We start from the raw sequence: 12,147 nt of genomic DNA, 5'->3' as shown, positions 1-12,147 counted from the left end.
TTGTTATCAATACCTTCAAACATTTACCTTTTTCTTACTATGAGCAAGTTCATGTGTCCAATCGCAGAACTGATTTGATTGATCTTCTAATCGACCCCGTTGAATTTACCTTTTACTATAAAAAATTATAAAAATAATTTTTCTGTTTTATACAGAAAATATGATAGAATAAAGACAGCCCTAAATCGGACAATTTATTCCTCGAGTTCTGCCCTTATCAACACATTCGGCGATACTTTTCAATTTTTTTTTTCCTTCAGAGTTTTCCGAGAATTTTCAATTGTCATGTTTGGTTGGAATATTTTTTATTGAGATATGTGTAATATTTCTATGGGACCCCCTCTCCATTCTAGGTTCTCCATTTTATTGCATTCTAAAACCTCCACATACAAAATTTGGTTCCATTCGCTTGATTATTTCTCGAGTAATGCAGAAATTTGAGTTTCATTTGTATGGCAGCCTTCCCTTAGGGAGGGGGTTGGAGAGTCTAACCATCATAGAAACATTTACTGTATCCTAAAACCTCAATATGCTCAATTTGGTTTCATTTGCTTGATTAGTTCTCGAGTAATGCAGAAGTTTGTGTTTCATTTGTATGGCAGACACCCCCCCCCCCCCCCCCTTTGAGAGGGGTTGGAGAGTTTTCTGTAAATGTAGTATTTTTGCAAAAAAAGCCAGCTAATTGGCTTTAGTTGAATATGTCGAACATCTGAATTGGTTCAAAAGTTATGAATTTTTGAAAGAAGTCATTTTTGGAAAAAAATGCGAAATACTGGATTTTTCGGATCACCCTAAAATGGAAATGGTTACCCCAACAAAAAAATTAAAAAATACGGGTCTAGTAATTTGCGATAAAGAACAAAACTACCACTTTTGACGAAAATCTGAGAACCACTATATCGGTTTGGCATGGAATGGCTGTATATGAATAATGTGATAGAACAACCAACGCTCAACAGTTGTTTACGCAAATTGATTAGAAGTTCGAATCCTTAAGGGGCAATCATTGTTGTGCTGCTCAAGAATTTCTGAATAATCCACGTGAACACGAGCTTTTGCCTAGCCTCGTAGACAAAATGAAGCATATCTCGACGACCAATTGGTCGGTGTTAGGTCAGAGCGGACCAAGTCGCAGAACTAAAAATATCGAATTATTGATTGCATTAGGTTAAACATTTTGTAAACTACATTCCACTTTTATCAGATTTGAAAAACCAGGCGTACAGCAGGAATAATGATGGTATCGAATATGATAGGTATCGAAATTGTTTTGAACGCTCAATGAAAACCCCTTATAACACCAAACTTTAAACGCGTTTTTCTCGAAATCATAAAAATGTCACATGGTCCGCTGCCCATGTTTGTATAGGAGACGTAAACGACAAAATGAACAAAATTGACTTTTTCGCTGTTTCGCATTCTACACAATGTAATACGTTTGCTCAACATACAAACAAACATTTTTTGTTCGAAAACATTTGAGCAATTTTGAAAAAAACGTTTCCGAAAAATCTCTATCACATTCAACATTGAATTATTCCACATACTCAGCATTTACTCATACCGTTGGAGTAAGTCACTCCACCATCTTTATGCGATTGATCGTGATATCGGTAAATCATGTTGCTAAAAATACCAACATTGTAGATTTACTTTACAAATTCAATCAATTGAAAAAACACGAACCTGCTGTTCTTATCATATCCCAGAGTATTCTTCAAGAAAAAGTACTACCATAGACTCGCAACAAATCAAGAGCACCTTTTCCAGAAATTTCACTAAATTTTTTCCAAACCTTTTTGATTTTATCCGATAACAACTGAAACTACCGACGGAGACGTTTTGACTATTATCGGAATTGTAAATACTAACGCTACAAACAGAGCAACCTGGTGATTACGTTTGGCTATGCGAACAAATACACATTGAAACGATTGATTGTCCGCATAAATAGACGCAAGCGTTTTCCAAATGGAAAACATATGTTATAATCCGCAAAATCACCTAGGCCCTCTTTTTGCCGATCATATCCTTCAACTGGACAGATCACTTCATCGGAAATTTGCATGGTTATGCTTGTAGGTCAAAAAACAACAAAAATACGTTTTCCCAACACTAATGGTGTTGTCGATTACGTCTCCTATGCAATCATGGGCAGTCCGGTCTGACTTAGCACCGACCAATTGACATCACTAAATCTCGAAATTACTCGAATTTGTTGGTTGTGTTCTCTACATAACAAGTCTCACGTATACTTTGTTTGAAATTATCGTACCGTAGAATGATGATCCTGTAATTAACCAAGTCACAAGATAGATGACATCCAATCTCGACAGCTGCCAGCTAAATATGCTAGAAAATAGATGGGAGTGTTCAAGACACGACCGCACTTTTAACTTAGGACTACCAGATTGTTACAGACGAGAACAAACAGAAACAAATTTAACAATGAACTCCTTAATACAAATATAGGGTTGGGGAAAAAGAAATGTCGTATTTCTGATCGAAATTTGACGCTTTATTCAACATACTTAAAATTATCCAATATAAGTCAAATATGCGCCGTTTTGTTCGCAAACTTGTTGCTACTTATTATCGACCCGCCCCCCTCCTCCCCTCCTTATTTGCAAAAAAATCAGACTGCCAGTTTTCGCTAGCCTCTTCTGAGGCCAACTTAGTATCACCAAGAGCGTTTTGAATGGACCGGAAGAGATGATAATCACTTGAAGCCAGGTCCGGACTATACGGTGGGTGCAATAGGACATCCCATCCGAGCTCCCGTAGCTTCTGATGGGTCATCGAAGATGTGTGAGGCCTAGCCTGGTGGAAAACAACACCATTCCTATTGATCATTTCTGGCCGCTTCTGGTCAATCGCCTGCTTTAAACGGTCAAGTTGCGCACAGTAGAGAACCGAGTTGAGGGTCTGGCTATAGTTGAGCAGCTCATAGTGGATGATTCCCTTCCAATCCCACCAAACACACAGCAAAACCTTCCTGGCTGTCAATCCGGACTTGGCGATGGTTTGGGCCGGCTCACCGCGCTTCGACCACGACTTTTTTCGCTTTAGGTTGTCGTACGTGATCTTCTTTTCATCACCAGTCACCATCTTCTTCAAAAATGGGTCGAGTTCGTTCCGTTTCAGAAGTGCATCGCAGGCGTTGATTCGGTCTAAAAGATTTTTTTTCGTCAACTCGTGTGGCACTCATACATCCAGCTTTTTTTTGGGAATTCAATCTTCTGCAAATGGTGCCAAACGGTTTTATGGTCTATACCCAGTTCCTGGCCAATCGAGCGAATGCTCACATGCCGGTCTACTTGGAAGATTTCAACGATTTTATCGGTTTCCACGACGATTGGCCTATCAGTACGGGGTGTATCTTCGACAGCCACTACACCAGAACAAAATCGATCAAACCAACGCTGTGCTGTGCGAATCGTTACAGAATCGGGTCCATAAACTACACGAATTTTTTCGGCCGCCTTCGTTGCAGTTTTACCTCGCAGGTAGTAAAAACGTAAAATATGGCGAATTTCTTGCTTGGTGGACTCCATCTTTGACGCGCTATAACTTGAGACTGAAAAGGACAATCACAACACTGTCAAAACGATACTTGTAGCACAGATTGTCGTCTTTCAATAGCCATATAATATGACCCGATTTGATAAGTACAACACAAGATATTAAGTGTTAAGTGTTGCCATATATTGACAATATACGTCATTTCTTTCTCCCAACCCAATATTTGTTAGCACTCACAAGGTCCTCATCCATATGTACTGTTGACTACTCGTTGTCTAGAGCGAGACTGAAATTCTTAGATATACAAATTATATAATGCAGCACGTTTCGCAGAACGGCAACAGAAAATACGAACCGAATCGATTGTAAGGTAGTAGCGCCGACAGTTACCGCTGAAGAACAAATTTTCACCTCCAGTTGTCCACACAGCTCTCACTGTTGGGAATTACTTTCTTCACATTCAGCTTGAAATGCGCTGCAAGCTCTCTCCCGACAAAATATCATAAAAATCCATTCGCTTACTCACTATGTACAACACTCCCTATAGGATACGATTTTTTAGTACAACAAATCTCATAGATCAGCGCGCCGGAGAATTTGTCGTTTAGAACATTTACGCAACGGCGGTCATCATGCAACACCTGCCGATGCGCCGCGCCCGTTTGAACACAACCAAACAAAGCAATTCCATATGGGATGCACTATCAACGGAGTACTCTTCCCACCCGGTCCCCTACAGCAGTAGTTATTGACTTAAAATACCCTCGTTTACCGAAAGGTTATACGTTTTTAATGCCATGCCGTCATTTCGGAAGTGATGAATCAACAACACACGAGAAGTTCGTTCGGCTAAGGCCTTATACTCTTTTTTTGTTGTTTTCAAATGTATGAGTGGATGTGCTTTGAAGCGAATAACGGAGCGCGGAGTGCTTTACTGGTCGCCAGAGGACGTCGTCGACCGTGAAACGTTTTAGCCACGACAGCTGGTTTTAGCAGTGCACCGTTTTCAGAGCTCATTGTAAAGAGTGGACTTATACATATACCGAGGGAAAAACTGTGCTCATATTTTAGCAAAGTTGATTCACAGCGCAAAACGATCAAAATTTGCTCTCTCTCTCTCTCTCTCTCTCTCTCTCTCTCTCTCATCACAAACGATAAAACATTTATGACGGAGAGGATTATGCGCCGCCAATTCCGCAGCGCATAAACAGCGTGCAATTTTCGGCAACACAGCAAACAGTTGATGAGGTCATCGTGGGATCAGAACAGCAAAACAATCGCGATTCTCCCACCCCCGCGCTCGGTGAAAGGATGGCAACAAAAGATTTCAACGAAAGTTTAGGGTGGGAAAATTTTTCGGCATTAGCTGCGGCCTCAATTCGGTCGGAGAATCGCTTGTTGCTCACTCTACATTGTCGCAAATCGTAACACAGTGCTCTGGAATGCGATGGCGCATAGTTCAAAATTAGTACAGATGATATCACCCACCCGTGTACTGGGCCTGGGCTCCGCGGGGAAACGATAACGCCCAAAAATTTACAATGCGATCGGGTTAATTACGCCTATGGTCGAAAAATTTCGCAGTGATAAAAATAATCTTGTTTTGATAGGAAATTTGCAGTCCGGGATTGATTTCGGCGGTTTGGTTTTTATTTCGTTATTTTATTTTGAATCTAAATCTAATAGCGATCAAAGATTTGAATCAAACATATTTTCGTCTAATCCTGTTCCTCAACACAGATAATTCTGCTTTGTATTTTCGGTTGATTTAAAAATGCAATTCGATACTTGCGTATTGAATTTCATTCCAGAACTTATTTTCTGACGTACGTCTTTCAATAAAGGTGCCAAATCAGAAAACAGGTCACGTTTTAATGAAATAATGTTAAACTATAAATATTTTCGCTGCTAGCAAATTTTGATGGTTTGCATATCAATTGAATCAGAAATTCTTTAAGATTTGTTAAGATTGGTTATATAGACAATCTCATAGTCTGTAAATGTGTTAAGTTGTTGAAAATTTTCCTATTTATTTGTTCTGCCTATTTGTGTGCTTACCCTACCCGTACCGTCAACAACGAGCAAAGTCGCAGAGAAAATGCAAATGCAGAGAATTAACATACAGGATAAACAAGGAAATACATATTGCAATTTAAGTCCCACATGATGGAAGCTTATTGGCACATCCAGAGAGGAATTGCATATTCTATTACACAGTTTTGCTCTTTTTAGTCAGCGTTAAATTGGGATGCAGTTTCGTACGCAGCTTCATATACAGGTTCAGGCTCGTTGAAATGATAAAAGAAGTCATCTTTTATGTCGTTTGGCGAAGAGCGCTTGTGCATTTGTGCGTCACACGCACTGTTCAGTCCCTGAAAGGAATATAAAAGTGCATTGCGAGTTTCACCCCTAAATGATTTATTACCCAGCTTGGAATACATAAAAATAACTGGTTACCACCATTACCATTACCACCCAATTAGTAGAAGCAGGAGCAATACTAGCGACCTCAACAGCAGCAACAGTCGCTTCAAATAAGGGTTTAATTCCCTGTGACGACGTGAAATGAAGAACAACTCATGTGTTTGTGCTTTGCTCCTGTTGTGTTTTTTTCTATCGTTTCTTAGTAAATCAGAACTAATTTCTAACGGAGTGCTTCCAGAATTAGGTTTCGCAACATGGCACCACCCGACCAGAGCTCTCGTGCTATTGATTCAACACGCACATGTTGTTTTTTTTATGCGTTGTCTGCCATCTCAGGATGGAATGAATCATGAATCAACCATCTACAGCAGATTCTCTACAACCACTCAAACTATCGGCTCTTTTTAGGGCCAGAATTTTCTACTTGAGAGTTCACGTGATCCATTTCACACTTCCTGACACAACCACAATCATCACTACGCAATCGACCTTCGTCAGTCAGCATCGTAGCGTACCGCTTCCGAGATCGCGTTTTGTTTTGTTCAACGTCGCGATTTGGAGTCTATACCTTCTTATAAGTCACTAGCTAACCCGGCAAACTTCGTCCCGCCCATTTACTTGATTAATTCTCGAGTAATGGAGAAATTTGTGTTTTATCTGTATGGCAGCCACCCCTAAGAGAGGGGGGAGAGGTATCTAACCACCATAGAAACATTCATTGCACCCTAAAGTTTCCATATGCCTAATTTGGTTTAATTTGCTTGATTAATTCTCGGGTAATGCAAAAATTTGTGTTTCATTTGTACGGCAGCCCCCTCTAAGAGAGGGGGAAGGAGTATCTTAACACCATAGAAACATTTATTGCATCCTAAAACCTCCACATGCCAAATTTGGTTTCATTTGCTTGATTAATTCTCGAGTAATGCAGAAATTTGTGTTTCATTTGTATGGCAGCCCCCCCTTTGAGTGGGGGAAGGACCGTCCCCAAAAACCCCTACATACCAATTTTCATGTCGATCGGTTCAGTAGTTTCCGAGTCTATAAGAATCAGACAGACAGACAGACATCACTCCATTTTTATATATATATAGATTAGTTCTTCTAGTTTCTTATGTAGACGACACTTCCAGCTTGTTTGTGAACTTTTGGACGGAGAGGTTGGGATTAAATGTTGGCACCTATTTTTGTCGTCGCTGCGGCTTCTGGATTTTAATTTTTACTTATTTATTTCTAAATATTTATTTGTCTTTTTATTTATTCATTTATTTATTTATTTATTTATTTATTTATTTCTTCATTCTCGTCGATCAAATGTAGACTCTATGCTTATATATACCTCGTGCGCATGTTGAAATTATCCGTTTTTTATGGAATAAACACATAGTTTTTAGGAGATCCTCATACTATTTTTATTCGAAGCAATCCCGATTTGAATCTACAATCGCTTGTTTCGACGAAAACCATTCGTTATCTTTATATTATTCGTCATCGTTATATTCGGCGAGGTGCCGTAGAAATGTGCAAGCAAAAATTAACCACTTCTGGAGAATACGGCAGGTGCAATAACGATTCCCAGTTGAGAGTTTTTATAGGGTCCTTTACGACTTTAGTGGTGTACGCGATGCGTTGTTATGCAGTAATATCACCTTTCTCCCAGCACACGACCATAATTCTGACGTAGGATCATGTTACGTTGTTAGTTGCATATTGTATTTGAAAGTTTCCACGAATAAACTCTATTTGAAGGACCTGAAAAGGATTGCTTATTTGATGCAAGAATGATCTCGGTAAATGATGGAACTAGGATTGACATCATTACGAGCCGAATTGCGCACGATACCAAATGTTAACTCTAATGTATCACGACGCGATCAATTTTTAGTTTTGCAATTCGTAATCTCCACATTTTTCGCTATCCTAGGTCATAAATCCTTCATAGCATATGTCCAAGTTCATAATATTACGCGCTATAAATTCGTTCTATTCAGTTACATTTCAATATTTCTGTTAAAAAGCTGAGAAAAATTCACACCAAACTTTACGACGAGATTCTCATTAAGCTTCTGATCACTTTGTACAAAATACGTTCCAAGGAAATGTTGGAAATAATAGCGGTTGCTCGATTTTTTTTTAAATGTAGCTACTATTATTCAGGCTTCTTTCATTTATTCCCATTTTCGTTTGATTTATAATGATCATCGATAGGGGAACAGAAATATACTGGATTGTCAAAAAGTAAATGTCTAATCTGGACAGTTGAAAGTTCATTTTTGACATGTTCGAGATAATAGTAAAAAAACAGCATATCAACCAAATTAACAAACGAGAGAGTCAATTAAAGGCCTCCTTGATGGGTAACTTATTGAAAAAAAATTTTACTGCGTAGTATATTCCTTATTTTCGATCATCGCTGTACATCTTTGTGGCTAGGAATCTACAAGTTTCTCACAACGCAATGAACTACGGCCCATATTTCCTAACTGTCGGGATAATTTCGTAAATTGCCCTTTGTTGCTTGCTGTCTGTCGCGAGTTTCTGTCTGTCTTTCACATTCAATTTAGACTTACCTGAATCACACTCACACACACAAGAGTGGAACACAAAACACCAACACTCTCTTGCTAACATTTTGAACAGCACTGTCTTTCGAAAAAGGTCATTCTCTTTATAACAGAATGCAGCCTTTCATGAAACATTGCATGTAAAATAAAGTTTATGTACACTAAGAAAAATCCTCAGCAGAAAACTACCAATTACCTCTGGTAATGCAAACATTAGTAGAATGTACAATTTTTTTGTATATATTGTCAACAATCTAATATCCCAAAGGTTAGTATATTTTACTCGATAACATTAGTAAACTTGAATGTTGTCATATCCAGTGTTGAGAAAAATCATCTTCGCTAAGCTCAAATGCATAGATTTTCGGGCTAGGTTGCATCGAAAACCTATATATTCCAAACGAAAATCAAAATAACAAATCTCGACAACCAGTGAATATGAGCAAATGAACTTTTGTTCTTCAATATGTTTTTTTTCTACCCAGTGTCATTTTCTTCTTTTTTTCAGAAGCCAGAATTGAATTTCATTTTAGCCAAATGAATATCAGCTGTTGTTTACTTTAAACCTGAGGCAGCTGTGTGCGGTTGGTTTTTATTTATGCCGTTGTTACCGTCTCACTAAACAAAATCATGCGCGATTTCTTGCAAAGTTCATTCCATCCAACTCTGGCGTTTTTGTTCTCTGAATGGTCCAGCCAAAATAAACTCGTTTGTTATTGTCATCGATATAACGATGGCAGTGTTTTTCAAGCTGAAAAAAAGTCATTTACACTGAAATAAATTCATATTCGTAACTCGTGAATATTTGTTGATATTCTAAGACTATGGTCATATCTGAAGAATGGTGAGAAAAGCGCGTATGAACCATTTTTATTGTTGCCATGAGGCAATACGGAGGTATTATAAGGATATAATTCTAATACGTGCATTTTCGCCGGGAAATGTAGCCGATATTGAGCTTACGAATCATGGCTCTGCTTGACATGTATGTTTATTAGTACGGTTGTAAATTACTACAGATTGGTATCATTTACCACAAAAATCGTTATATTTACTAATTATTTCTCTCACTGTACTATTGTTAAGAAAAATTACAATTAAAAAATTGCTATTAAATGAAAACATAAAATTCCACATGTCCATTTTCAAAACCGGACACGGCTCTACGAAAAATTACTCAATATCATAACAAAATCAGAAGTGGCTGACTATGCATAGGTACTCCTACTCGCATTACATATTTGCTATTTATGTCATCAAGTCAGAATTTGATCTTATCGGAAAGCGCCCCCGCACACACTCGAATGTAAACTTCGTGAACAAATCCGGTCAGCCTAAATTTTTGGTAACGATTGAAATCATCGTCCGGTTCTACCTTCGCACAATCAAACCGAAATTAACGCCCGAGGCGATGACGTAAGGGCGTCAAACGATGCCATCGAATGCCTTTTTCGGAAAAGCGCGCAACTTCTTGAAGATCAGATCATCCACACGCGCGCGTCGGACCCGATCCACGATCGTGTTCGCGCCGTATGGATCATGCCGCGTTCAAAACCTTCGACCTTGCCGTGGGGGCTTTGCAAAGAGCAGCCCACTTTGGGTTGAGCACAACAAACCGCCGTCAATTTGTGTTTGGAACTTTGGCGCCGCGCCGTTACCGAAAGGGGGAAGCCGCCTCCGAGCACACAGATTTCCGAGAGCGCGAGAGATCTAGACACGGTCGGTCGAGTTGCCGCTACTTCCAAAACCGGCATCCGTGCGCTAGCTGGCTGGGCTGGGAGAGCGCGAGAACGAGATGGTAGCGTTTGTGTATATACAACTCACCTTTAGTGAAATTGTATCCAGCTCGTCACTTTCAGTTTACCTCAAGCGAACGCGACGAACGGTTGTCGAGTTGTTTTGTTGTTGCGTCGAGACGCAACGTTGTTTTGTGTTTAGTGTTTTGTTATTGTCATCTGCTGCTGCTGTCTGCTGCTTATTGTGTGGTGTGCAATCCGGTCCGTGTGAAGAGTTTTAGTACAAGTTGGGATTAAATTTCGCAGCCGCGCAGCGCGTTGAACCGGAAACAGTGAAAATTTATTCAGTGAAGTGCACGCGTTGCAGTAAAAGAGCGCTAACCTTGACACATTTTTCATAGTGCAATTAAAGAAATAAGATTTAATTGTGATAGTTAGATAGTTGAGTCAAGGCAGTTTAAAGAAATTACACCCCGGAGATCACTTGCATTCCACTTGTCGGATCAACCACCTTACGCAATTCTTGTTCTGGCTTGTTTATTTTGGCATCGATAATTACTGGTCGGCATTGATAAATAGCCGACGGCCCAATTGATCCTGGGTCCGATAAGGGAAGACAACAGAACACAGAACACTATCGCGATGGGCTACCTTGACACTGGGGGGGAAAGCAAACGACGCAATTCCATTATCAAGTCTGTGGAGGAGGGGTGTTGTTGTGTCCCTCACACCCTAACAAATCAATCACCACCGCCAACCAGCAAGCCAGTCAGCTAGTTGTCGAACTTGAATTCCATCGATTCCATTCGCTCCTACGCAATGGCTCACAGTACCTCGTTACAGTTCATCTGTTTCTGGCCTACACCTAGCCAGAGGGATGTTGTTCAAGTTCATCGCTGCGGCTGACACTGAAATCTCTGAGCATCACCCACGCTCTCCACGGATGCCCGGCAATGGCACAGCTAATAGCCGATTGCGAATTTCCTCGCCCTCGCCCCAGTTCCGGTGTTCGGATTTGAATATTGCTATGGACTCGCGAATGTGGGTGATTGACAACAGATTTTTTCCCGCTGATGTTTGCTCTCGAGAAGCGACACTCGATTTAGAAGAACGCGTAGGATCACATCGAGGCCTTACCTGCGTGTGTGTGGAACGTACTAAGTGGCTTCTAACATCGTAATCTGGTAATCAGATTGGATTTATTTGACATCTAGCAAATGAGATAAGGCGAGGGCATTTCGCTGGATGTTCTTTCGAAGTCGAACTTAACTTATCTCGTTTAGAATAATTTGTTAAATTTATAAAAACATTTCCATATATGTTTATATGCTTGATATGTTTGTATAAATCGAACCTATCTTACACAATGACTGCATTTTTTCTGTAGGAGGGTAAATCGCACGATTTTTGTCCTAGATCATAATGTGTGTTCTATTATCAAAGTAATACTGTAGAAAAGTCTGCATAGTTTTATCTTTTATTAGGTTTTGTTCTTGAAACACCTTCCGGACATATTTGCTGTAAACCGAATTTATTTCCCAAAAAGGTAATACAAAATCAAATGTAATTGAAGTTAAATGGTAGCTAATAAATTGAGCTATCATTTGGCGCAAAAACATTACATGAAGAAATCTCAAAGTTACTGTTCGTTAATGGGTTCATAGCGTGAATAGTTCGTTGTTTCTTCTTGCAAGCATTTTGCAGGATGGATCTCCATCACGTGATGATCCTTTTGTGGATGTAATAATACCCAAAGATATGTATTTTATGTATTGAGCTCACGATCGGTCGTTAGTCTGCGGATACGCAACAAATTTGGCTACGAAGATTCCCTGGAGATTTCTTGTCGAATTAAAATTTAATTTTCGACATTGGTTTCGAAATGCACTTGCAACTAGAACTTA

At 39.5% G+C, this 12,147-nt stretch overlaps 1 protein-coding gene across 1 annotated transcript in view; it reads left to right on the top strand.

The window, feature by feature from the left end:
- Positions 1-12,147, top strand: part of LOC129765973 (microtubule-actin cross-linking factor 1, isoforms 1/2/3/4-like) — a 229,666-nt gene that overhangs the window by 95,422 nt on the left and 122,097 nt on the right. Inside the window, exon 9 of the mRNA XM_055766432.1 lies at positions 11,133-11,284. Coding sequence (XP_055622407.1) covers positions 11,133-11,284 — 152 coding nt within the window. The remainder of the gene's footprint in view (positions 1-11,132; positions 11,285-12,147) is intronic.

Source organism: Toxorhynchites rutilus, chromosome 2 (genome assembly GCF_029784135.1).
Source record: "Toxorhynchites rutilus septentrionalis strain SRP chromosome 2, ASM2978413v1, whole genome shotgun sequence".
In the NCBI taxonomy this organism is placed as follows: Eukaryota; Metazoa; Arthropoda; class Insecta; order Diptera; family Culicidae; genus Toxorhynchites; species Toxorhynchites rutilus.
Note: the sequence above shows the minus strand (reverse complement) of the source record. Positions and strands in the feature narration are given on the sequence as shown.